The 25,124-nt window shown below is 49.4% G+C and overlaps 1 protein-coding gene across 2 annotated transcripts in view; it reads right to left on the reverse strand.

Annotated features, from left to right (window-relative positions):
* SDK1 (sidekick cell adhesion molecule 1) overlaps positions 1-25,124 on the reverse strand; it is a 735,743-nt gene that overhangs the window by 267,393 nt on the left and 443,226 nt on the right. For both annotated transcript variants that reach the window (XR_001917262.1, XM_018040596.1), the window contains exon 5: positions 15,733-15,866. Coding sequence is in view for 1 of the 2 variants with exons in the window: in XM_018040596.1 (XP_017896085.1) it covers positions 15,733-15,866 (134 nt within the window). In the remaining variant the exon portion in view is untranslated. The remainder of the gene's footprint in view (positions 1-15,732; positions 15,867-25,124) is intronic.

The raw sequence follows: 25,124 nt of genomic DNA on the forward strand, positions 1-25,124 counted from the left end.
GCTGCCCACCTCGCAACTTTAAACCTGCGATAACTCAACATTCCACAGGAATGATATCCCCCAACAAAGAACAGTGTGCTCCCTGGGAAGACCCTAGCCTCTGCCTCAGGAGGAGGTGCTCAGCTAGGGAGACCGCTCCTCTGGGGGAGGTGGCAACTTGTCAAACAGTTTCTGAGGTCAGAAAAGTTTCTCTCAATGCTTAAATGCTGGTCAATGGGTTTTTAAGATGCTGTGTAGACTAAAGGAAACCCGGGCAAGGAGCAAACACATCCCAGAGATGGGAAGTCTAGATTCCTGATCTAAGAGCTCAGGAAAGAAGCTAAGGAGGTAGAAGAGATTGGGGGCGGCTGTGAACAGAATGGTCTTCCCCTGGAGCCCATATGCCCTGGGCTGTGCTCAGTGGTGTCAACTCTGCGACCCCATGGACTGCCGTCCGCTGGGTTCCTCTGTTCCGGGGATTCTCCAGGCAAGAGTGCTGGAGAGGACTGCCACTTCCTTCTCCAGGGATCTCCCCGACCCAGGGACTGAGCCCACATCTCCTGTGCCTGCTGTGCAGCAGGTGGATTCTCTACCTGCTCACCACTGGGGAAGCCCTGATATCCGTACGTGGAAGCTCTAACCCTCCTTGTGACTAGCTTCGGAGATCCAGCCTCTGCAGAGGGAATTAAGATAAAATGAGGCAATGAGGTCAGCCCCGATTTGATAGGACTGGTGTCCTTATTAGAAAGGAAACGACGCCAGGCATCTCGCTTCCCTCCCTCCCCTGACGGGTGCACAGAGGACACGGCTGTCGGCAAGCAGGGAGAAAGGTTTCACCAGAAAGCACCCTGCACCTGGCTCTGGGACGTGCTGTTTTCACTGCCCTGTCCGTGGCGTCTTGCTGTGGCAGCCTGAGCCAGGATGAGAGTTCTCACTTGTGTCTCTAAGTCATTTTGTGCACACGTATATGAGGCATGCATGTAACACATGAGTTATGGGAAAATCAGTTGCTACGGATCACATATTGGATGGCTTAGAGATGAAGAGCGTATGCTAATGGTCCAGCTGTAAAGCAATCCATCTCTTAAGTTACAGGCTGACACTCTGGCGCTGTATCACGCCACAGGGCTTGGTCAGCTCTGCTCGCAGAAGGACCCCGCTCCTGGGAAAAGTGATACTGACGGGTTGGAGGCTGAAATTCCACTGATCTGTTCTATTTATCTCTAATGTAATCTGTCTCTTGAATTTTTTTCATGTTTTCTCTATATGCTGCTGCTGCTAAGTCACTTCAGTTGTGTCCGACTCTATGTGACCCCAGAGAGGGCAGCCCACCAGGCTCCCCCGTCCCTGGGATTCTCCAGGCAAGAACACTGGGGTAGGCTGCCATTTCCTTCTCCAATGCATGAAAGTGAAAAGTGAAAGTGAAGTCGCTCAGTCGTGTCCGACTCCTAGCGACCCCATGGACTGCAGCCCACCAGGCTCCTCCATCCTTGGGATTTTCCAGGCAAGAGTACTGGAGTGGGGTGCCGTCGCCTTCTCCGGTTTTCTCTATATAAGCCTACACTAATAGTCATGCAAATAAGAACCACTGTGAACTCTCATGAAAAGGGTCGCTTCAACACACACCTTGCACATATTAACTTCATGCTTACCAACCGGGGGGGGGGGGGGGCTTCCCTGATGCTTCAACACACACCTCGCACATATTAACTTCATGCTTACCAACTGGAGGGCTTCCCTGATGCTTCAACACACATCTCATACATATTAACTTCATGCTTACCAACCAGGGGGCTTCCCTGATGCTTCAACACACACCTCGCACATATTAACTTCATGCTTACCAACCGGAGGGCTTCCCTGATAGCTCAGTTGGTAAAGAATTCGCCTGCAATGCAGGAGAGTCCGGTTTGATTCCTGGGGCAGGAAGACGAGCTGGATAAGGGATAGGATACCCACCCCAGTGCTCTTGGGCTTTCCCTGTGGCTCAGCTGCTAATGAGTCTGTCTACAATGTGTGTAGACCTGGGTAGGGAAGATCCCCTGGAGAAGGAATAGGCTACTTACCCCAGTATCCTGCTCTGGTGGCTCAGACAGTAAAGAATCTGCCTGCAATGCGGGAGACCTGGGTTTGATCCATGGGTTGGGAAGACCCCCCTGGAAAGGGGAAAGGCTACCCACTCCAGTATTCTGGCTGGGAGAATTCCATGGGTTGTACAGTCCATCGGGTCACAAAAAGTCGGACACGACTAGTGACTTTCACTTTCACTTTCCCAACCCTACCTTTTAAAGCAGGAGAAGGATTAGAAAAGGAAGGGGCCGACGTCCCCGCTCAGGACCTGTGGGGAGCGCCCGCCTCCAGCCTAGGACGCCAGGCGGACGTGTAGGACGCCAGGCGGACGTGTAGGACGCCAGGCGGACGTGTAGGACGCCAGGCGGACGTGTAGGACGCCAGGCGGACGTGTAGGACGCCAGGCGGACGTGTAGGACGCCAGGCGGACGTGTAGGACGCCAGGCGGACGTGTAGGACGCCAGGCGGACGTGTAGGACGCCAGGCGGACGTGTAGGACGCCAGGCGGACGTGTAGGACGCCAGGCGGACGTGTAGGACGCCAGGCGGACGTGTAGGACGCCAGGCGGAAGTGCTGGTCTGGCTCCTCCTCCCGGTGGTGCAGCCTCTGCCAGCGGAATCTGGATGCCTGGATGCCAGCCTGCCTGGATGCCAGCCTGCCTGGATGCTGGTACATCGTCAGGGGCCAGCTGCCGCTTACCAAGCACTGAATGAACTCAAGTGTGTTGAGTGAACCAAACAGTGGACTGATGGATGGGCATTCTGAAGAATCTGGGATGTAACTGCATGATCAGGGATAGCTGAGAGCTGGGAACACAGAAAGCAGATGAGGTGGCTTGGTCGGGAATTTAAGAGAAGAACAGACTTTGAGGCAGGAAGTACAAGGACACAGGCTAATTTCCAAGTGACAATGTCCAACAGCACCACCAGAGATGCTGTTCTCAGGGCCTAACTTCCTGATCGCTTTTTCTCTTGGACGAGCGAGAGCCAAAGAGGGAAGCCGGAGACCAGAGGGTCAAAAGGAGTCATCAAACAGAAAACAGTCAGTAACTGAGGAGGTGCATGGGAGCAAGACTGCCATGTCAGGGCACCTTACTAAGTCAAGCCAAGAAGTTTAATAGTCAGAAGATGATCAGGATTTTAGAGTCGTCATGGACTTAAAATCATTCATCCAACTCTCTGCTTAGCAAGGACTGAATGCTGAGAAGTATTGGGAGAGAACATTTGACCGAAGGTGATAGTTAGTCACAGAATCAGTGAGTCCTCCAAGGAGACGTGAGCAGCAGAAAACAAACAGAACATCGCACCCGAGGATGAGACAATGGAGAGGACCAAAGGAGCTGGAGACCCCCAAAGACAAGAAGCTGGAGGACAAGAGGACAGCCGGTGAGAAGGCACCGGGCAACCACAGGGGGCAGAGGTCCAGGGCGTGAGGGCACAGGGACTTCCCTGGTGGTCCCCTGGCTAAGAGTTGGCCGTGCAGTGCAGGGCACGTGGGCACCATCGCTGGTCAGGGAACCAGGATCCCACATGCCGTTGGGCAGCTAGGCCCGCACACCACATCCGCAGAGCCCATGAGCTGAAGCAGACAATCCCACACGGCAACAGAGAATCTGCGTGCCACAACTAGGACCCGACACAGCCAAATAAATACATGTTAAGGGAGAAAAGAACAGGAGAGTACACGTAACGGTCCATTGCGCAGGGTGAAGGGTGAAGACGGAACGGATTTGCTTCACTCACTCACAAGTCTTTACAGAGTCCCTGTTACTTGCCACGCATTCTTTGACCCACGCGGAGCAACAGACGGCCCCCGCCTGGCCTGGTGGAAAGCACATCCTGGTGGAGAGAAGACAGTGTGCCTGGAGGGAGGAGGCGCAGGAGACGCGGGTTTGAAGCCGGGGGAGCGGCCACCAGGACGTCAGGTCTAGGGTCCCCAGCCCCGGGGAGCACAGTCCGACCCCAGACGTCCTCTTGTAACCCCCGGCTGGTGCTGCGTCCCTCCATCGACGGGAGACAGAGGACAGAGCTCCGCTAACAGCGCTTCTCTGGCCCTGGAAGAGAAACGCTCCATTTGGCATTTAACACGCTGTACCCTCAACATGTGATCACGGATCCGCCCCTCCTCAGGAGAGCGCGCTCGGGAAGGGCGGGTGTGCTGTTTGTTTTGGCAACGTATGGCAGCATGTAGGATCTTAGTTTCCTGATCAGACCGAGCTCGTGGGCCTTGCCCTGGGAGTGTGGGGTCTTGACCTCTCTGGACTGCTGGGGACGTCCTCAGAACCACGTGTCTCAGTCATCCATTCAGTTTTCTCAGTGTCAAGTATAATGCCTGATATTAGGTGCTCAGCGCTTTCTGAACAAAATACCAGGGAGGAAATCTGAAGTTCTCAAATGGGGGTTATACATTTTGGAAGAAACACGAGAAGCCACGGAGACGACCCTGCGGCGCTCCTGACTGCTCCTCCTCAGGCGTCCGGGGCTGAGCACGGGGCGACTCCGGAACGGCAGAGGATGCCAGCTGCTCCCGCAATGACGGTCCAGCCACTTCTCTGTGCATCCAAGTGTTCCTCCGGGCCAGGGATCCAAGATGTCTAATGACCATCATGCCAGCAGGGTAGGGGCACCAACCAGTCAGCACCGAAGCCTGTGGGGGCACATTGGTGAGCACCCGGTCCCTCAGGTACAGACTCCAGAGGTAGATTCAACCCAGCTGATGTCAACGCCGGGGCAGAACTCACGGGAGCAGAACTCCCGCCTTCGTCTTTGTAAGAGCGCGGTTATCGTCTCAACGCTTTTAATGTTCTGGTGAAAATGAACAAAGGAATGAGAGTCCAACTATTGCCCATTCATTTTGTATTTCTCTATGATGGTAACAGTCTTTTGCATAAGTTTTTCTGAGGATGCTTTCCTCTGTTGAGTTTGGTCTTCCTGAGTAAACCACTGAAACTTTCGTAAACGAGCTATTAACCAAAGGGCAGCCTGTCTGCATGGCTTTCACACGTAGGACACTCTGACTAATCAGGGTGCTTCCCAAAGTCTGAAGGGATGGAAAGGGAGCAGGCTGAATTCTGGAGCACATTACTGCTGGAAACCCTCCCAAATGAGAGCAAGCCTTGCTATGATGCAGGCCTGTCTGAACCAATACAGCCACTGAGCGACACCCTGATAGGGAGATACGTTAGCGTGTGGACAATCTTTCAAGGGAAGTGAAGGGAACTGCAGGGAGAGCGTCATTTAATTCCGGCTGGGATACAGCTCAACGAACTCCATTATCAGTAGAACAGGCAAACAGACAAACAACCCACCCGCGGGGTCAGCTGACTGGGTCGCCACCACCGACTTCCTCTTCTGGAGTTCTAACTCCTACTCCCAGGTCCAGGTTGGGGACCAAAGTAAAAAACACTCATCCCTTCCCCAGAGTTTTCGCTCTTCTGGGTTTTTGTTTGTGTCTTGCTCCCTGAGAAAACCACACAGTACATCCCTCAGGCTCCCCAGATGGTCATTCTCATCTGCAACTAAGGTGAACTGGAAAATCCCGAGTTCACATATCTGTGATCCTACAAAACTACAGAAAAGAGCAGTCCTCGGAATCCACCTTAAGAAGCTATGCTTGCCTGACGTTCCTGGGCCAACAGCAAGTTACACTGACCATCAGAAGCCATGCTTCTTACACTCGCGGACGCCCTGCTTTGCCAGACATCGAGCTACATGAGGCTCTGAGAGTGGGGACTGACTTTGAGCCAAGCAGGACATTCCTGAAGATCATGAGAGGTGAGAGGGCACAGGCAGGATAATTGCCTGAAATAACGAAGAATCACACGCAGAGACCACTGCGGACTCACCGGTTAGAACACAGAAAGAGTCTACTTTTTAAGATCAGTTTCTGGCTCCTATTATTTATGACATAAATTTTATCTTTTTTACATCTCAGATACAAAGTGTTCTTGGAAGAGCAGGGGTTTCTGGCACTTTGGATCTGATAATGGTCTTCATAGCAGCTAAGTGGCCTTTCTCTTTAACAACATTTTACCTGATTTGCTTAATATTTGATTTAATATTCTCAGCCACCATGTAAAGATCTACAATTTTAATTACCTGCTGTAATTGCCTTCTGTAAGAGCCAAAAGAACATCATTTATTGTGATCAGTAATAAAACATTATGCCTAAGCGGTAAAGGTAGACCTGAGCTGTTATCAGAAGATGACCAAACATCAGGCTGCCTACTTAAGGCAACAACCAGATGAAGGACTTTCAATACGATTTCATAAATTGGAAACAATTCTGCTATCTAAGTAATCTACAAGCTAGAGTTGGAAAACCTCAAAAAGGCCTGAGGAAGAGAAGCTAAACAGATGTTTCTGAATTATCAGATTCCGGATATTGAACTCATTCATAAGAAGAAATGGTACTGGGAAGTGTGTGGCGTTTTTATTCAACAACTGAGAAAACCACGTCTACAACTAACAACTAGTTCTGCGGTCTCATCTCAGGCAACTACGACTTTGTCTGGGATTTCCCCAGACAAGATGGACACTGAATAGATGTTAGAGATCGTAAATGATTGAACAGAAAATTCAGTTTTCCATCCCCTTTGTCTGTGCAGTCTAAAAACTCCTTACCTTTGGTCACAACTAGGAAGATACTTACTGCATAAGTATATAGTAGGTTAAAACGTTACAATATTGAGTTATAATGTTGAGTTGCTCTCCAAATGTTCTTAAGTTTTGAAATGTTATGTTCACATATTATGAGCCTAGAGTGAGATGTTCTCCAGTTCTCAGTTACCTAAATTTAGGATGCGGCTGTTGGCTAGGGTTAAGACACTGGACCCCAGAGTCAAGGGTAAAAGTCGTTAGGGGTACTTCTATTGACAGTTCTCCAGCTGCCTCAAGAGTCGTGTGTTTCCATATCCGGCTATAGGGACTTAACTGGTGGTGGAATGGATAAGAATCTACCTGCAAATGCAGGGTACATGGGTTCAATTCCTGGTCTGGGAGGATCCCACATGCTGTGAAGCAGCTAAGCCCGTGTGCCACTGAGCCTGTGCTCTGGAGCCCATGTGCGGCAACAAGAGAAAGCACCTCAGTGAGAAGCCCATGAGCCACAGCCAAGAGTCGCTCCCAGTGGCTGCAACTAGAGAAAGCCTGAGGGCAACGATGAAGACCCAGTGCAGCCAAAAAGTAAACACATATCTGAATATAATCTCCTGAAGTGGTACGGTTAGTAAGGGGGCAGGAGGAGAGGGGTTTTGGAGAAATTCTTAAAGCTGAGTTTTGTGGAAGAGTCAAAAAAAATCTGATTAGGCAAATCACTGCCTAATTTATTTGTGCCCTTAAATAACCATGTTACAATTGGGAGAAGTAAATGAATACTATGCCTCATTTACTGCACCCGGCTGGTCAGGATCTGCTTGGTGAATGGACTTCCCCCATGTACTCCCCTCACTCTGGGGCGGGGGGTGGGGGGGGGCGTCTCATTCACTCACTCTGCAAAAGGCACCCCAGTGGGTCAACAGTAACGCTTGGGAAGTGGGGGGGCAAAACCGTGCCTGTGGGAAACACACTGAGACCAACCACATCCTGCCTGACAGCCCCCGTGGTGTCTAACGTGTTACCAAGGAAACACCGCCACTCAGCTATCGGACGCTGAGATTTATCACCCTGACGCGCGCTGGTCCGCGCTGGCTCCATATCACCTCCCAAGACACCCGTAAGCACACCTGTGTCCAGGTGAGTGGGGTCTAAGTCCAGGCCACCCAAGCCGACCTCAGTGGGTTGCAAAACGGGGCCAGGCTGCACGCTGCGTCTGCACAGACAGCGCACAGGCTTTGCCAGGACTGAATGGTGAGCGGAAGTGGCTCTGCGGTCAGAACAGAAGCTCTCGCTTTTTAAAGCACAGCCTCCTCCTCTGTGGCCAGGTGTGGAAGAGCTCCTGACAGACAACCTCCAGACCAGGGGGTGCTGCCTCGGGGAGCGGCCACTTTGCCCACGCATGCAGCCTCTCCGTGGGGCTCCCTCCATCAGTCACAGCTGACACCAAGGGCCCGGCCCAGCCTCCCTCCTAGAGGAGAAACTAGGGTGCTCTGGAGTCACACAGACCTTGATTTGAAGTCTCAACTCTCCATTCAACTTCTTGTGCTTTCCATCAACAGCCTAACTTCTTAGGGCCTTAGCGCCCTCAGCTTTGAGATGGATGGATCATTAACTCCCAGGGTGGGTGTGGCATTTCAGGGGGAAAACGCATGTGAAACACCTAGCTTTATCTCAAGGAGCAAGTTCCCTTCTACCTGTGCCCTTGAGGAGTCACTCAACAGCTTATTTATAAATTATCACCAAATCTGATATAGCTTAGAAAAGTCTTTGCTGTTACACCACCTAAAAGAACTTCTTAAAACCTATGTTGTCACTTCCATAGCATAAGCTGACATCTAAAGTTTTTAAACACAGACTTGAAGAAGTGTAAAGAATATAATTTCTGGTGTATTTTAATTAATATTTTAATGTTCTAGTATATTTTAATAATATAAACCATTGCAGTACTCTGTTATATGTATCCAAAGGAACCTAAATATTCGATAGAGTAGGTCTAAGGATTTGATATACATCAGCACCCACTTAAACAATTCATGAACAAGCTCTAACTTTTAATAGTCAGAAATTTTCCATTTCTATTTTCCTTTCTGAATTTGTGTTTCCATTATATTCCTCCAACAGAATTTTATCCTAATTTATATTTAATGATTAAAAGTATTTTATTGATCCCCCTATCACTGAAAAACTATGTATATAAATTAAAAATTTCCCAGAAAACAAAGGCTTCTGGAGTTTAAAAACCTCATGCTCTAAATTGAGCTATTGTTACAATTATTACTTGCACTCTCCCCCAAAATACATGTTTTGATGTATATTCAACAAATTTTGATGAATATTATATACAAGAGGAAAAATCACAGGACATGCATGAGATGGATAGCAAGGCTTACCCTCATTCTAACCCTACTTTTCTTTTTTGTAGAAATAACTGCTGGGAAATTTTGCTCATATAAAAAAGTAGATGAAAATGGAGGGAATTCTGTTTTAGAAATCTCTCTCAATTGTTTAAATTCCTCTGAGTATACCAGAAGTCACAGAGCAATTTATCAGATATGTAGACTACTTTTTGTTCCAATAACAAACAAACTGCAGTCTCAGTGCTTAGCATGCAAAGTTTCCCGCTGATGGCTGTTTAGTTGCTAAGTCGTGCCTGACTCTTCTGTGACCTCCTCTGTGGGAGCCTGGGATTCTCCAGGCAAGGGTACTGGAGTGGGCTGCCATGCCCTCCTTCAGGGGATCTTCCCGACCCAGGGTCGGACCCGTGTCTCCTGCTTTGGCAGGCGGATTCTTTACCACTGAGCTGCCTGGGAAGCCCTTTCCCACTCACATTGAGTCTCACGCAGCTGGGGTGACTCCCCAGGGCTGTTCTTTCCATGCGGTGGTTCAGCCTGCCCTGCCGGCGGCTCCACCATCTCCACGTGGCCCCGTCATGGTGGGCCCCGCAGGGTAGGGGGAGCGTGAAGGTGGCCTGCCAGCTCTTGAACACACGGCCTGAAGCGACCGCCCCTTTCACTTACTGTTCGCTGAGTAGAGCAGGGCAGCCCCCAAACTGCAGGTCTGGAAATGCCTGCCCAGACTGAGATTAAGCGGGCTTTCTGTCACTTGGCGATCGAACACCGAAGATTACTTATAGGAAAGTGTCAGCTGACAGGGCCTTTGGGTTCCGCCTCATTTTGTAGACAGCAGGAAATTGAAAACACCTGATTTATAAAAGGCTTTCCTTCCCAGCTATTCGAGTGCTTCACTCTCTCGGTTCTGGCACCGACATTTAGAATCGCCCCTTTGTTTGGCACCTGGAGTTTGTACCCTCAGATGACGCCTGTACTAAAGACTGAGGAAGACCGCAGCACACGCCCACAGGAGAGGGACAATGGTGAGAAGAGGCCCCTGACACCTGCGGCATCCTCAGGACCGTCTGGGTTTTACTTTTAACTATTAGCATCAGCCATGCTGCGGCTTGCGGGATCTTAGCTCCCCAGCCAGGGTTCGAATCTGGACCCAGGCAGCGTGAACACCGAGTCGTAACCACCGGACTACCAGAGAATCAATCCCCAGGATGATCTGATCTTTACAGAGAAGATGAGGAAGCAGCTGGAAACAGCTGCCCTGAGATCACACAAGGCTGCCCACCCCCTGGGAGTTTCTGTGCACCCTGGGGGGCATCGTAGCCCACGTGAGGGGCACTGCTTTGGGAGAGCGGAGATGCTGGGCACCCCAGATGTGCTTGAAAGCTGAGGGCAAATCTCAACTCATGCTTGGACCCAACCCCCCAGGATTTACCAAGGACGAAGTTAGACTGAAATAAGTCACGGGGGGGGGGGGGCGGAGGAAGACAGCTTGGGATGAGAAAAGGTGGGAATTCGATGGAGAGAAAACGGGTAGATGACAAAAAAAAAAAAACAACCTGGTTTTGTCTTGCGCACGTGGGGAGAGAATCAGAGCCTCGTTATTTTTAATCACTTGGACCTTTATTTCTCAAGTCTGGTTGAGAATCCCCAGTGTACGCTTATTCCAGACCTCATCCACCACCATGGTCACACACACTGGACTGATATTTTCACTTGTTTTTGAACTGGAACCGTAAGAAGAGAACTAATCGTCAGTGCTATTATGCAGATGGGGGTCTGCCAGTGGGATGGCCCACCACACACTGCACGCAAGCTGCCCCAAGGCAGATCTAAAAACTCTCATTTTCAAGGGAGGCAGATGCCTTCATATATCCATGTGCTTTCAGAACCTCCCAATGGGCCGTGGTTTCACCTTTGCCTGGTAGGTAGATTTATGTATTTGCGTATCTTTAACTAAACTAACTCTGACAGGGTAGAGAACTGGATACAAAGTACACCTGGGGGGACGTCACAGATCTGAGTTACAAGCCTCGCGCAAAGGGGCCACAGAAACACAAATGGCCACGTTGACACCTGTGCTCTTCATCAGCCACGTTCCAGGACAAACTGCCCTCTGTAGCCAGACGTTGAAGAGCCTGTCCAGAGAGCTGAAGACTATCAGGAGGACCAAACACAGTGGGGCTTCCATTCACCAAGCGCAGACTGTGTCCTGAGACACGGACTGAAGACGGAATGAAGCCGTCGGGACTCGCAGGATGCTCACGATGCCGCTTCCTTCGCCTTTCGGTACGATACGCGCTCACACCACAGCACAGCTCAGTGTGCGCACATCCGGCTGCAGCCCACGGGGTCACTAAGAGCCAGACACACTGCAGCGACGTAGCATGCACAAGCTCAGCGAGTGAATTCCACCATGAAGGACGCTTCCTGTTTCTCTGTTTCTGAACATTCTGGCAGTGAGGCACCATGTAACCTATACAGTCATCGCTGGATCGCAACTGGTCATTTATAACGAGACACCACCTCCAGATTGCTTTCTGAAAACATTTCAAATTGTTCCTATCACTTCGGGCATCCAGCCCCTGTCAAAGAACAAGGGAAAGGCGTGTGCTCAAAGGCCCCTCTCTCCCTGTGATGTTAGAGGTGTGAAGGAAGCAAGACAGAACTTTATCCGGGCACGTGAAAACCACGCTGTACAGGGCAGTGCTCTTGGACGAATGTTCGCAGACATTATCCTCAGGAATTCACTTTCAACTGCTACCCGTATATGAGGTCTGCAGTTAGATTAGCATTATAGAGGACAAAAGAATGTGAAGTGGGCTTCAGAATTAAAAGCAAGGGTTTGCCAGCCTCAAGGAGGATCCGTTGAAATGATACCCTATCTGCAAGCGTTGTTTGAAGAGGAGACATTAAAATGAGAGAGGCAAAGGAAGCAGGAAGGAGAGAGGCAGTCATTTCTTTTCTAATCTAAGCTTCGTCCCCAGCAGAGTCTCATTATGCTGGACATTCTGAAGATTAGGTCAGAGCTGATGATGTGTCTAAGGCACGTATGATGGCGCTTAAACAGTAATTGGTTAATCACTTGTCTCATCTCCTAAACTCTGTCTTTCCTTTTTTTAAAAAAGAAGCTCTCATTCACAGATTAATTCAGTTTGGAAGATCTGATCCGCACGAGTTAGCTCAATGTAAAATCTTCAAAGGGAAGCCGAGCGCGGGCTGACAGGTGTATGGAGCTCGCCTGGTTTGCCCTCAGAGTGGAGACGTGTCCTCTCAGGCGAGCACAGCCTGTTCTTTTCCTGGCGTGCACCTGAGCTGAGGGAGTCGGCCATGAAAAATTCATGCAGGGTGCTTCAGCGGTCCACCTACGTCCTTAACATCTGCTGGCTTCACGTCACATGAAAACTTCAAAGTGAACCCACCCCGAGATTGCGGCAGGCTTTCCCTGGGAGCAGTGGTGGACAGCCCAGAGACGCCCTCCCCTTCCCGGCAGGCAGGACACGCCTGGCAGGACACGCCTGGCAGGACGCGGTGACTTACCCTCTTAACCACGTACAGGGGGAGGGCGGGGAGCAGCGGGGGTACCACGGTCGGGCTGCACAGCCATTCGGATTGCTGTGCTGCCTCAAAATTTTATTTTTAATCTCAACCTTTTTGCTTCCCATAAGCTTCCTGTGCAGCCAAAATATTCAGCCACTGAGAAGGTGGTGAGGTTACTCTGAAGCGCACAGTTGTGTGGGGGAAACGCATTGTCTCCTCCTGCCGGCCAGGTGATAGGGGGTCGTTCATTTGGGTGGGTCCAGGCAAGGCCGGCCTGGGAGCTGCTCCAGCTGGACGCCAGGCTGTCCCAGCAACAGGAACAGTTTAGTACAACGACTGCAAACAAGAGGTGGGCTGTGTGGCTCTCTCCACTTTTAAGTTAATTACAGTGCAAACCACCAGGAATTTAATTGCCAGTAGCCTACCACCTTGATCAGATTCACTACAGAAAGGTTCCCTACTTTATTCTCCTGATGCCAAGGGAAAATTTATCATCGTTAAATGATAATTGGCTGTAATATCTTTAGATTCTTCATAAATGCTGGCTGGCAAGTTTCTAAAATTTTTCATCAATCTTGTTTGGTGTTTTTAAGAAGTGTACATCAGAGAAAAAAAGATGTCTAGGTCTGAAGAACACACTGCATCTTACTGTCTGCGTGAACAGGTCTTTCAAGAGTGTTCCATAATAAATTTATGGAGTTTATTTTTTCTATAATTTTAGTTTTACTCATTACTTATTTATAATTCCATAATAAATCCGGTGGGGGTGATGCACCCTCCGTATGTCATGCGGCGCTGGCAGGGGATCCCCCCGTCCCCACGGTGTTCCCCACGGTCCAGAGAGGAGAGACATTTGAACAGTCCCTTCCGGGGGCTTCCCTGGCCGTGCACTGGAGGCCTGGTGGTTAGGGCTCTTCCACTACAGGCGTGGGTTCGATCTCTGGTCAGGAAATGAAGACCCCACAAGCTGCAGAGCATGGTCCAAAATTTTAAAACAGGAATAAATCATAGTGAAAATAAATAAACAAGCAATTCTGGGGTTTTCTGTGGATTTATCAAGACTTCTGATCTTTAGAGGTTTTCTAAATAGAACTCCAGTGAGAAAATGCACAATTGGGTGCCCTTTAACTTTTAGGGAAACCTAATACGTCAACAGGCCAGTTCACTCAAGAATAAAACAAGGTTGTCCCCTCAGTCTCCTGACTTGTCACGTTCTATCTGGTCCCCATAAACAGCAAAGAACACAAAAGCAGACAGAATGCAGGTCTCCTCCTGAGATTTAAAATAAGTCTGTCCATACCATCACTTCCTTATATCTCACCTTCTGCACAGTTCACCTGGTGCCAACAAAAAGGCAAAAATACACATGGGAACAAAATGCAAGGCAGTTAATTATAATATTTATGAGCTGCTTCTAAAATGCTTCTCGGTTAGACACTGAAATTATTAAAAAATTTACATATTCCAATTCCCTAAGGCTTGGTGCTGTGTCACTACGGCGACCCGCACACCCACTGTGCTGGCTCACTCTCTGGCCCTGTAGGAGGCTGCTGGGTGTGGGCTGTCTCATAACTTGCGGGGCTGGCATCAAGTTAGCCAGAATATCTGTGTAGCTCCCCCCCTCTCCTAATAGACTAAGGTCAATTTTTTTTTGTTTCTGACTCAGAATTCTACTAATCTGACCTATTTTTATTAGCCTAGTACATACTTTATAATTGAGTGTGGAATCAGAGTTGCTAAACAGAATAAATGGCTCTAATGATATAAGTGGGAAATAACTAAAGTTATCACAGTCTATTTAATAACACAGTTTTCCTCCATCCATGGGATTTTCCAGGCAAGAGCACTGGAGTGGGTGCCATTGCCCTCTCCGGTCAGCACTGAAAAGTCTTCATAAATCACATTCTTTCGCTGCTGTGATTCTTGGTTCACAGCGTCCTTCAAACAGCAGAGCAACCTACACTGGACGTTGTGAGCCCAACGTCGAATCAGTGGACACAGCTCTCCACAGCCCCAAGAGGCCCTGCTGAAGGCCAGACCTGCGCCATCTGTGGTCTGGAGCTGAGGACTCAACTCCCCGGAATTACGGTGCTGACGACAGGGTGGTGGCCCCTGGGAGCACTTGCTGGGTATGTGCAGGGCAGGTGAGGGCACACTCGGTTAATGCCCACTGCCTTCTGACCCCGGTGCTGGCCACACTCTCCCAGAAACTGTGCTGGGCCTAAAGCAATGGCATCACTGGGGACCAGGGGAGGCAGATGCTGTGGTCGAGCTCAGCTATGACACAAAACCACCTGAAGGGGAAAGCCATTCCTCCACAGAGCTTCGTAAAAAGATGGAACCTCCCAGTATACAGACAAATTCACTTAACTCACTCCATTATGACGTGAGCATAGTATTCCGAAATTTTCCACACCCATCTGCCAGCTGTGTTTTCTCAACAGCACAGTCCCGGCCTTTCCGACAGTGAAGCTTCTCGCTGCAGACATCGGTGGCACTTCTGAGACTTACCTTTGATCTCTTTCAGCTCCAGGTTCTCGCTTCTAATCATTCCCCACTTCTCTGGCAATCAGCTCTTGCAAGGACAATTTTTGGAGCCTTCTTTCGAAGGCCAAGTATGTAAACTAAGTTGCTTCAAACTAAAACTTCCTTAAATAAACTGAACATTTAACTGTGACGTGTGTGCATTTTCTTCATGATTCTTAAGATACACTCCTAATTTTAACAAAACTTAATATCTGCATTTTCTCAAAGGTTTTTTTTTTTTAAATTAAAGTAAAAGAACACACCCTGTGGCCTAATCTTGTCCCATACAAGTTTCATGGATACAATTCCTTATAAGCCCAAAGATGTTCTGTTGCTAAAAAAACACATACATGACAGAGTACCAAAGCAAAACAGATTTTTTGTCTTTAAGTTCCCCCAAATAAATAAGATCTTGCATTTAGAATTACTGGTCGGGGTCACATTTCCTGCCAGTCACTTCAAGGAAAGCAGCTATGGACACTGGACCAACCCTGAACCGCAAGCGCTAGCCGGAGGGGCGAGACTTGCTGCACGACGCCCCGCCCCGCGAGCCGTGAGCCGTTGCCCCTGCACCCGAGTCAGGGAGGCCCTGCACCCGCCCTGCACCCGCCCTGCACCCAGCGTCGCTCCCCCCTCCCCCCTTGCCCCCGCCGAGTCTGAGCGGGCTGCACACTCACTGGCTACGCTCAGGTGCATGGGCGGGCTGGTCTTGTTCTCCCCGTTTCTCTCGTTGACCGCCTGCACGTAGTAGGCCCCCGCGTCGCTGGCCGCCGCTGCCAGGATCACCAGCTGGTTCTCCAGGGTGATGGCTCTGCGTCAGGGGAGAGGAAAGGACAGGGTCAAGGCCCAACCACAGAACTTCTTTGCAAAGCACGTTAAGTCACCAGGCCAACTGTAAAGGAATGTCCACAGTTGGGTTTTGTTTTTTTTGTTGTTTGTTTTTTGGGTTAGAACGAGATCTGGAAGGACAGAAACGAATCCCCAGGCCGACCTGAGGAATGAGGCAGAGGCCGAGCCTCCTCAGGTCCAACGATGCCCTCGCTCCTGCCGGGCAGGGGTCTGGGAGCCCCGGACGCCGCCTCCCCTGGTTGTGGGAAGACAGCCTTTGGAGCATACACACCCAGGGCTTGTCACACTCAGAGGTCCCTCTGGGAATTCATGATGAGATGGGTTAGAAGAAACTCTGGAGGGGCTGGCCTCTCCTCCAGGCAGTGCTATTTGACCACACTGGACCCCAAACCCGGACCCACGGAGCCGGGGTTTACCGTGATTCTCCCAGGGAGCCTCCTTACAGCCACTGTAGCTCTATTTCCAGAGCCCTGGGTAGAAGAAGAGTGGCCAGTGGGCACAGTGCTGACCCCTTCAGCTCAGTGCCCCCATAACCGCTAACCCCAGTGGGCACAGCGCTGACCCCTTCAGCTCAGTGCCCCCATAACCGCTAACCCCAGTGGGCACAGCGCTGACCCCTTCAGCTCAGTCCCCCCATAACCGCTAACCCCAGTGGGCACAGTGCTGACCCCTTCAGCTCAGTCCCCCCATAACCGCTAACCCCAGTGGGCACAGTGCTGACCCCTTCAGCTCAGTGCCCCCATAACCGCTAACCCCAGTGGGCACAGTGCTGACCCCTTCAGCTCAGTGCCCCCATAGCCGCTAACCCCAGTGGGCACAGTGCTGACCCCTTCAGCTCAGTCCCCCCATAACCGCTAACCCCAGTGGGCACAGTGCTGACCCCTTCAGCTCAGTGCCCCCATAGCCGCTAACCCCAGTGGGCACAGTGCTGACCCCTTCAGCTCAGCGCCCCCATAACCGCTAACTCCAGGACTGCACAGGCTCTCCCGTGCTTTCTCCCCATGCCCGCAAGTGCAAACAAACATTCTAGGCCGTCATCCCTGAGTCCTCATATACTCCAATCCTGTGGTGCAAAGGAACCACTGGGACACATCCAACCCGCACACCTTCTCTTCAGAAATGAGAAAACCAAGGATCAGAGAGGTTACGTTGTTTGTCCAAGGTAACACAGAGGCATCACTTTGCCAACAAAGGTCCATCTAGTCAAAGCTATGGTTTTTTCAGTCGTCATGTATGGATGTGAGAGTTGGACCACAAAGAAGGCTGAGCCCTGAAGAATTGATACTTTCGAACTGGGGTGATGAAGAAGACTCTTGAGAGTCCCTTGGACTGCAAGGAGATCAAACTAGTCAATCCTGAAGGAAACCAATCCTGAATATTCATTGGAAGGCCTGATGCTGAAGTTGAAGCTCCAATACTTTAGCCACCTGATGCAAAGAGCCAACTCACTGGAAAAGAGCCTGATGCTGGGAAAGACTGAAGGCAGGAGAAGGGGACAACAGAGGACGAGATGGTTGGATGGCATCACTGATTCAATGGACACGAGTTTAGGACGAGATGGTCAGATGGCATCACCTGTTCAATGGACATGAGTTTAGGATGAGATGGTCAGATGGCATCACCTGTTCAATGGACATGAGTTTAGGGCGAGATGGTTGGATGGCATCACTGGTTCAATGGACATGAGTTTAGGACGAAATGGTCAGATGGCATCACCTGTTCAATGGACATGAGTTTGGGGCGAGATGGTTGGATGGCATCACTGGTTCAATGGACATGAGTTTAGGGCGAGATGGTTGGATGGCATCACTGGTTCAATGGACATGAGTTTAGGACGAGATGGTCAGATGGCATCACTGATTCAACAGACATGAGTTTAGGACGAGATGGTTGGATGGCATCACTGATTCAGCAGACACAAGTTTAGGACAAGATGGTTAGATGGCATCACTGGTTCAATGGACATGAGTTTGGGAGATGAGTTTAGGACAGGGAGGCTTGCAGTACTGTAGTCCACGGGGTCAGAAAGAGTCAGACACGACTGGAAGACTGAATACAGCGACTGAGCTAACACAGCAAGTGACGATACCAGAGGGGCTCGGTCTTCCCACGCGTAGGCTGTGCTCTGCCGACCATACCCCGTACACAGACTCTCACCCTTACTCATTCACAAGAAGAAGAAGAAAAGCAGCAAAGACAGGAGTTTCATAAGTTCGAGCGACCTTTCATTAAGTGGGTATGCTTTGCCCATGTTATAGTCCTGTATTCTTTTCACTAGCTAAGGAGGTTGGGAGGCAGTAAGACCCTGTGTCAAAAAACAAAGAGACAAAGGTAAGCGATCTTTTCCTGGTCTGCTGAAGAGCGCTTTCTTCACAGTCTGAGCACCGAATGTCCTCCAGCCTACGCCCTCATGTTCAAAACAATGGGAAAATCCTGGGACACTGGAGTGGATCGTATCACCTCCCGCAGCTGTGTGACTCTATGGTGAACAGTTTCATTTGTTCGCTTTTAATCCTACATAGTCACAGCCCTTCCAGGTTCAGGTAAACTGAGATCTCTATTCCAGTAACATCAAAAAACATGCAAAATAAATAACTTGCCAGGAGAAATTTTAACATAACAATCATCATTTTCTTCCTGCTACCTCCAAAAACCTTTTTTGAAATCTCTTGATTTTCAGACACTTTTTAAGATTATCTCAAGAAGTTACTGCTTATTCAGGGTTCCCATAGGATATATTAGATTTGAGGTCTCTATGACTAGCTTACCCCATTTCTCATTTAAGAAAATTTCCCTATTAAGAAGTTTTCAATTTTTAGTCCCATGAAAATATTTCACAAAAGCTTTACTATAATTATTTATAACTCTTTTATAGATTCCTTTATAGAACCATGGAAATTGTTCCATTTTATTTTAGTATATGTTACACTGGAACCTAAAATTAAATACAAATTATTTATTACACATGAAGTTTCACATTTAATAGTACAATTTAAAAACTGAATATATCATAACTTTTTTTCTTTAACATCTGATTTTTGCAATAGTAATTTCAATTATGCCTATTATTCCTCAGAATTATTCTCCAAAATGTATCCATTAATTCTCTGTATTATTTATGACATTGTTTCAAGGGTACTGAAAATAAAAAGTACATAAAGAATAGAAATATTAAAGTTTGCATCTATTATAATTTATATCTATAAGCTCATTTTTTCTTCTAGCTTTAAATTTCTGTAGTAAAGTCAAAACTTGTGAAGAGAAATCTATTGCCAAAAAGAATACCACAAAAATTCCCAAACTTTATAGAACATTACATTAATAAGGGTCAGTTCCCCAGAAGACTTCATCCCTGCCTATTAAACTCTTTCTGAACAGAGCACTTATACAAAAGGGACTGATTTTTAAATGAAAACTAAAATATATAACAACATTCAGCTCATTCACAGCTCTGGTGACGGCTGTGATGCTTAAGAATAAGACCATCTTTAAAGACAGTGGAGCAGGTACCAGGCGTCCACGCTCTGCGTCCTCTCTCCCGGGAGACCCTGAATTTGGGGTGGTGCCCAAGCCTCCCCAGACAGCCACATGGTGAGGAGTCAAGCCAGCCCCGCTCCCAGCAGCAGGCTTGCCACCCCGGCTTTGTTCAAGGCAGCGAGGAGCTGCCAGGGGACCCGAGCTCCCCGTGAGGCCAGCAGAAGGGCTGTGCGGGGGCTGGTCAGGCCTCGGCTGCCCTGGGGCTGCTGGTGGCCGCCCTTCCAACCCCAAGGCGGGGGAGCATGTGAACACGTCAGGAGGAAGGCTGGGACTGTGAGAATCAGAGCAAGCTGGCCCGCAGCCTGAATGTAGTGATGAGAAAGTGACCGGCGCGGTCCTTTAATGCAACCCCTACACTTGCTCATTAAGTGCTCAGCGGTGACGCAAGGTCACCAGGTGGGCTGACGGCCGGCGTCTCCTCACAGCCCACCCTGGGGCAGCAGCCCTGTGCTGAGAGGGCCACGCCACACAGACTGGTCTGTGCCAGCAGCGCCCTCCAGTCCCTCCTGCTGGCGATGGACACAGGGGACCAGGCTCCGGCCAGCCAGGCTGTGGTGTGGACCTGGGCTGTCACTGGTCTGGGGTGGCCACACCTAAGTTAGTTCATCAGCTCAACGGGCAGGGTGTCCATTCCTCGGCTGGGGGTCGGGCTTTTTCTCCTGCTACTAAGTGGGAACAAGGAAGCCTGCTGCCCCAGATAGATGCTCATGGTGACGATTTTATGGCCGTGACAGGAACAACCTTAGCACAAGGCTGACGTGCTGATGGCAGGACAGAGAGAATGGACAGCACCTGTGTCCTTGATGTTGAGGCCCTGGTGGGGCCAGTGAACCATCCTGCAGGCCTCCTATCCCTGGACCTCCCACTTCACGAGGTCATGTTCGCCATTTGTGCTTAAACACAGTAAGTAAGGGTTTCTGTCACTAGAAATGAAGCACATTCTGAAATAGACTCAGCACATATAACAGCAGACAAGAGTGAAAAAACTGGCTAAAACTCAACATTCAAAAACCAAAGATCACGGCATCCAGTCCCATCACTTCATGGCAAATAGATGGGGAAATGATGGACACAGTGACAGACTCTTTTTTGGGGCTCCAAAATCACTGCAGATGGTGACTGCAGCCATGAAACTAAAAGACACTTGCTCCTTGGAAGAAAAGCTATGACCAACCTAGACAGCATATTAAAGCAGAGACATTACTTTGCCAAAAAAGGTCTGTCTAGTCAAAGGTATGGTTTTTCCAGTAGTCATGTATGGATGTGAGAGTTGGACTATAGAGAAAGCTGAGTGCTGAAGAACTGATGGTTTTGAACTACAGTGTTGGAGAAGACTCTTGAGAATCCCTTGGACTGCAAAGAGATCCAACCAATCCATCGTAAAAGAAATCAACCCTGAATATTCATTGGAAGAACTGATGCTGAAGCTGAAATACCAATACTTTGGCCACCTGATGTGAAGAGCGGATTCACTGGGAAAGATCCTGATGTTGGGAAAGACTGAAGGCAGGAGGAGAAGGGGACGACAGAGGATGAGATGGTTGGATGGCATCACCAACTCGATGGACATGACTTTGAGCAAGCTCTGGGAGTTGGTGATGGACAGGGAAACCTGGCGTGCTGCAGTCCATGGGGTCACAAAGAGTCGGACACAACTGAGCAACTGAACTGAACTGAACTGAGGGTAAAAAAACAAAAAACAAAAAAATCCCTAAAGCATGTGTATCCTCTGTGAGTAGGAAAACAAGCCCATAAATCGGCCGACCGATGTGCAGACGTGAAATGTAAACAGTGGCTGCCTTGTGTGCTGGGCTAAGTTGCGTCTGACTCCTTGCAACCCTATGGACGGCAGCCCGCCAGGCCCCTCCGTCCATGGGATTCTCCAGGCACGAACACTGGAGTGGGTGGCCACGCCCTCCTCCAGGGGGCTTCCTGACCCAGGGACTGGACCTGTGCCTCTTGCGCCTGCTGCGCTGCAGGCAGGCTCTTTACCGCTAGTGCCACCTGGGAGACCCTAACAGCCAGTGGCTAGCTCTGAGTAAAAAGACTCCAAGTTATTTTCTTTTGATTTTTTTTTTTAATTTTCCATAGTAAATATCACTTTTGTTATCAAAAGAAAAAAAGAATCTCAAAATGAATGCAGGGTATGCTAAGTAATTAGCAAAGTTCAATAATTTCCCATATTACAAATTACATAGCTTCCACTACAATGTAATTCCAAAGTACTAATTTAAAACTTACATTGATTTTAATAGGAAAACTACAGTATTAGGCCAGAGATTTTCCTTTCTCTTAACTTTATTGAAATAACTGTATGTATGGTTTTATGTAAAATTATTTCCTTAGTCTTTCCCAACTTCATTCTACACTTCAGAATGACATCTTATAATTCGAATTCCATGGAATAATGTTGCTGCTGCTGCTGGACAGTCACTCAGTCGTGTCTGACTCTTTGTGATCCCACGGACTACAGAACTTCCCCGACCTCCACTGTTTCCTGAAGTTTGCTCAGAATCACGTCCACTGAGTCGATGATGCCATCCAACCATCTCTTCCTCTTCTCCTGCCCTCAATCCTTTCCAGCACTAGGGTCTTTTCCAATGAGCTGGCGCTTCGCATCAGGTGGCCAAAGTATTGGAACAGTGATAAAGAAAATAAGAAAAAAATGAAAGCACCCGGTCGAGTATGGGTGAAATAAATGAGCTTTAGTCAGGAAACCAGAGTGTTGGACCCATAAAGAAAAGAAGCTAAAGGGTCGCACACCAGTCACTGACTCTGAGCACAGGGAGCTGTCACTGGCCAGTTGCCCCTAACAGTGGACATTCCTGACAGAGGAAGCGCTGTGGCTCCACAGAAGAAGAGCGGTTCGGATGGACAGCTCTCTGGGGCTTTGGTCTCCACCTGATCCTCCCGGCGGTGGGCAGAACAAGAATTCTCCATTTCAGAAAAGATGGCCCCCCAGGAGCTCCTGGCGGTCTTGAGCCATCAGCACTGGTCAGAAACGCTGAGGGGGACAGGCTCCTGGGGGGCGGGCTCCTAGGCCCGGGCTGATGCATGCAGTGGGTGGGTTTTGGGGGGATGGGCAGTGGCGATATGGTCAAGTGTGCTTCCCCCCACACCAGCCAGTGCTGAAGGGACGGCACGCTCCCTGTGCCGCAGGAGCACCTGCTGTCAGAGAAGTGGCATCGTCGTATCAATTCCAGAAGCACCGGGTTGGTCACTGATGCAAACAGCCCAGGGTGTGCCTGCTCAAGGCCAGGAAAGGAAAGCGAGGGTCTGTGTTTCCTTGGGTTGCCATGGGGACAGGTCCAAATAACTGTATCGCTAATGAGTCAGCAACCATTTGAGTTCCCAGGCCTGAGTGGAGTGGAGGGAATCCAACCTGAACCAGGCACACATTGGCCATGTCCCATGGAGCTTAGAGCTGATATATTGATATACCATATGAAGTAACAGGGAACACTCTAATAATTTGCCCTTAAGAGTGCTAAAAGTGGTTTGGGGGCTTCTCAGGTGGTTCAGTGGTAAAGAATCCACCTGCCAATGTAGGAGACTAAAGACACTCAGGTTCCATCCCTGGGCAGGAAGATCCCCTGGAGAAGGAAATGGCAACCCACTCCAGGGTTCTTGCCTGGGAAATCCCATGGACAGAGGAGCCTCGCAGGCTACAAACAGCCCATGGGGTCACGAAAGAGTCGGACGCAACTTAGCGACTGCAGCCGCAGTGGCAAGAGTGGTTATGGACGCAAAGCGAGGAGCTCCAAGAGGTCCCCGAATTTCCATAACGCTCATCACAGCGCTCAGTGTGGGCTTCCCTGACGGTCTAGCAGTTAAGAACCCACCTGCCAATGCAGGGGACACAGGTTCGGTCCCTGGTCGGGGAAGAGCCCACGTGCCACAGAGCAAGTAAGCCTGAGCGCCACAACACGGAAGCCCGCGCGCCCTCCAGCTGCGCTCCGCAGCAAGAGAAGCCAACGGGAGGAGAAGCCCGTGCGCCGCAACGAGGGGTGGTCCCCTCTCCCTGCAACTAGAGGAAAGCCCACAGCCCTGGAGGCCCAGCACAGCCAGGGCTAAATAAACAAACCTTAAAAACCGGTCACTGTAACTCATCCTTTTGGTTTTCATAAAAAAGTTTAAATATATACTTAGTTCTTAATAAATATTTTGATCTTTGACACTTTTTAACACACAGCCAGGAGATCCAACCAGTCCATTCTGAAGGAGATCAGCCCTGGGATTTCTTTGGAAGGACTGATGCTGAAGCTGAAACTCCAGTACTTTGGCCACCTCATGTGAAGAGCTGACTCATTGGAAAAGACTCTGATGCTGGGAGGGATTGGGGGCAGGAGAAGAAGGGGATGACAGAGGATGAGATGGCTGGATGGCATCACCGACTCGATGGACATGGGTTTGGGTGGACTCCAGGAGTTGGTGATGGACAGGGAGGCCTGGCGTGCTGCGATTCATGGGGTCGCAAAGAGTCAGACACGACTGAGCGACTGAACTGAACTGAACTGAACACACAGCCAGTGGTAACATAAACATGGGTCTGTATTGACACATTATCACACAGTCCAGACACGGCCAAGCGACTAACATTATGATGGAGACTCAGTCAAGGGCTCAGGAAAATAAGAACTTTGCCCATGAGATAGGAGAATATAAACCCAGGTCTGTGGCTTTACTATTGCAGGTGTAAAAGCAGCATCTGATTGGTTTCGATTGTTATTCTATTACATTTTTTTAAAAAAATTGGGAGTGTAGAAAAATGCAGAACATTAGCTTTTAAACCCTTAAAAATAAAAATGAAAGATTCAAAATATTCCCTATTTTAATTAAACAGCTTTTTAATGGGTCGGTTCTGAGGTTTAGTGCTGTGAGGATAATCTAGATCTCAAGCCTTCCTGAGTAACAGCGAGTTCAAGGCAGACAGCTTCTAGACTGATGAACTTCCCTTACTTGACGATTACAAGAACTAAAATTGCTTCTAAGGAATGGTCGGCCGTAAGGAGTCCCTGGGTACTCAATAAATGTTAAGGCAGCGCAATGACGTGTTTACTCAGTCAAGATGTAAACACTTCTTGTTCACCGGTTGCCCCGGATGCGAGAATAACATTTTAAAGGCAAGTGAACAAGAATTTGGGAAACCTATTTCTCAAAATTTCAAACCCAGAGAGGTGGTGAGTTGCGTTCATTGGTAGAAGCAGGAAAACCCAGGATAGACGACAAGGAGTAAATGGGATTTGACTTTAGCCCTGCTGTGCCTGGCGCTGCAGGCCCAGGAGAGCTCAGGTTGTACAGTGAGGCCCTTGTCCGGTGGGGGAAGGACCAGCCATGACCTGAGAGGAAGACCCTAGAGATGGGAAGGGCCGTTCAAACCTCCACCAGTTCAGTGAGCGGCATGGCCCGTGCCTTGTGGAACGTTCAGGGGCCCTGCTCTATGGCCGCGGTATGCTAAGCTCAGTTGCTGAGTCATGTCTGACTCTTTGTGACCCCGTGGGGTGCAGCCCACCAGGCTCCTCTGTCCATGGGATTCTCTGCAAGAACACTGGAGTGGGTTGCCATTTTCTTCTCCAGAGGATCTTCCTGACCCAGGGATCGAACCCCTAAAAATGTTCAGACAAGTTCGACCTGGATAGAGCGAGGCCTGGAACAAGATCTAGCCCTGACTCTGTTCCCCGAG

This window comes from Capra hircus, chromosome 25, assembly GCF_001704415.2.
Source record: "Capra hircus breed San Clemente chromosome 25, ASM170441v1, whole genome shotgun sequence".
NCBI lineage: Eukaryota > Metazoa > Chordata > Mammalia > Artiodactyla > Bovidae > Capra > Capra hircus.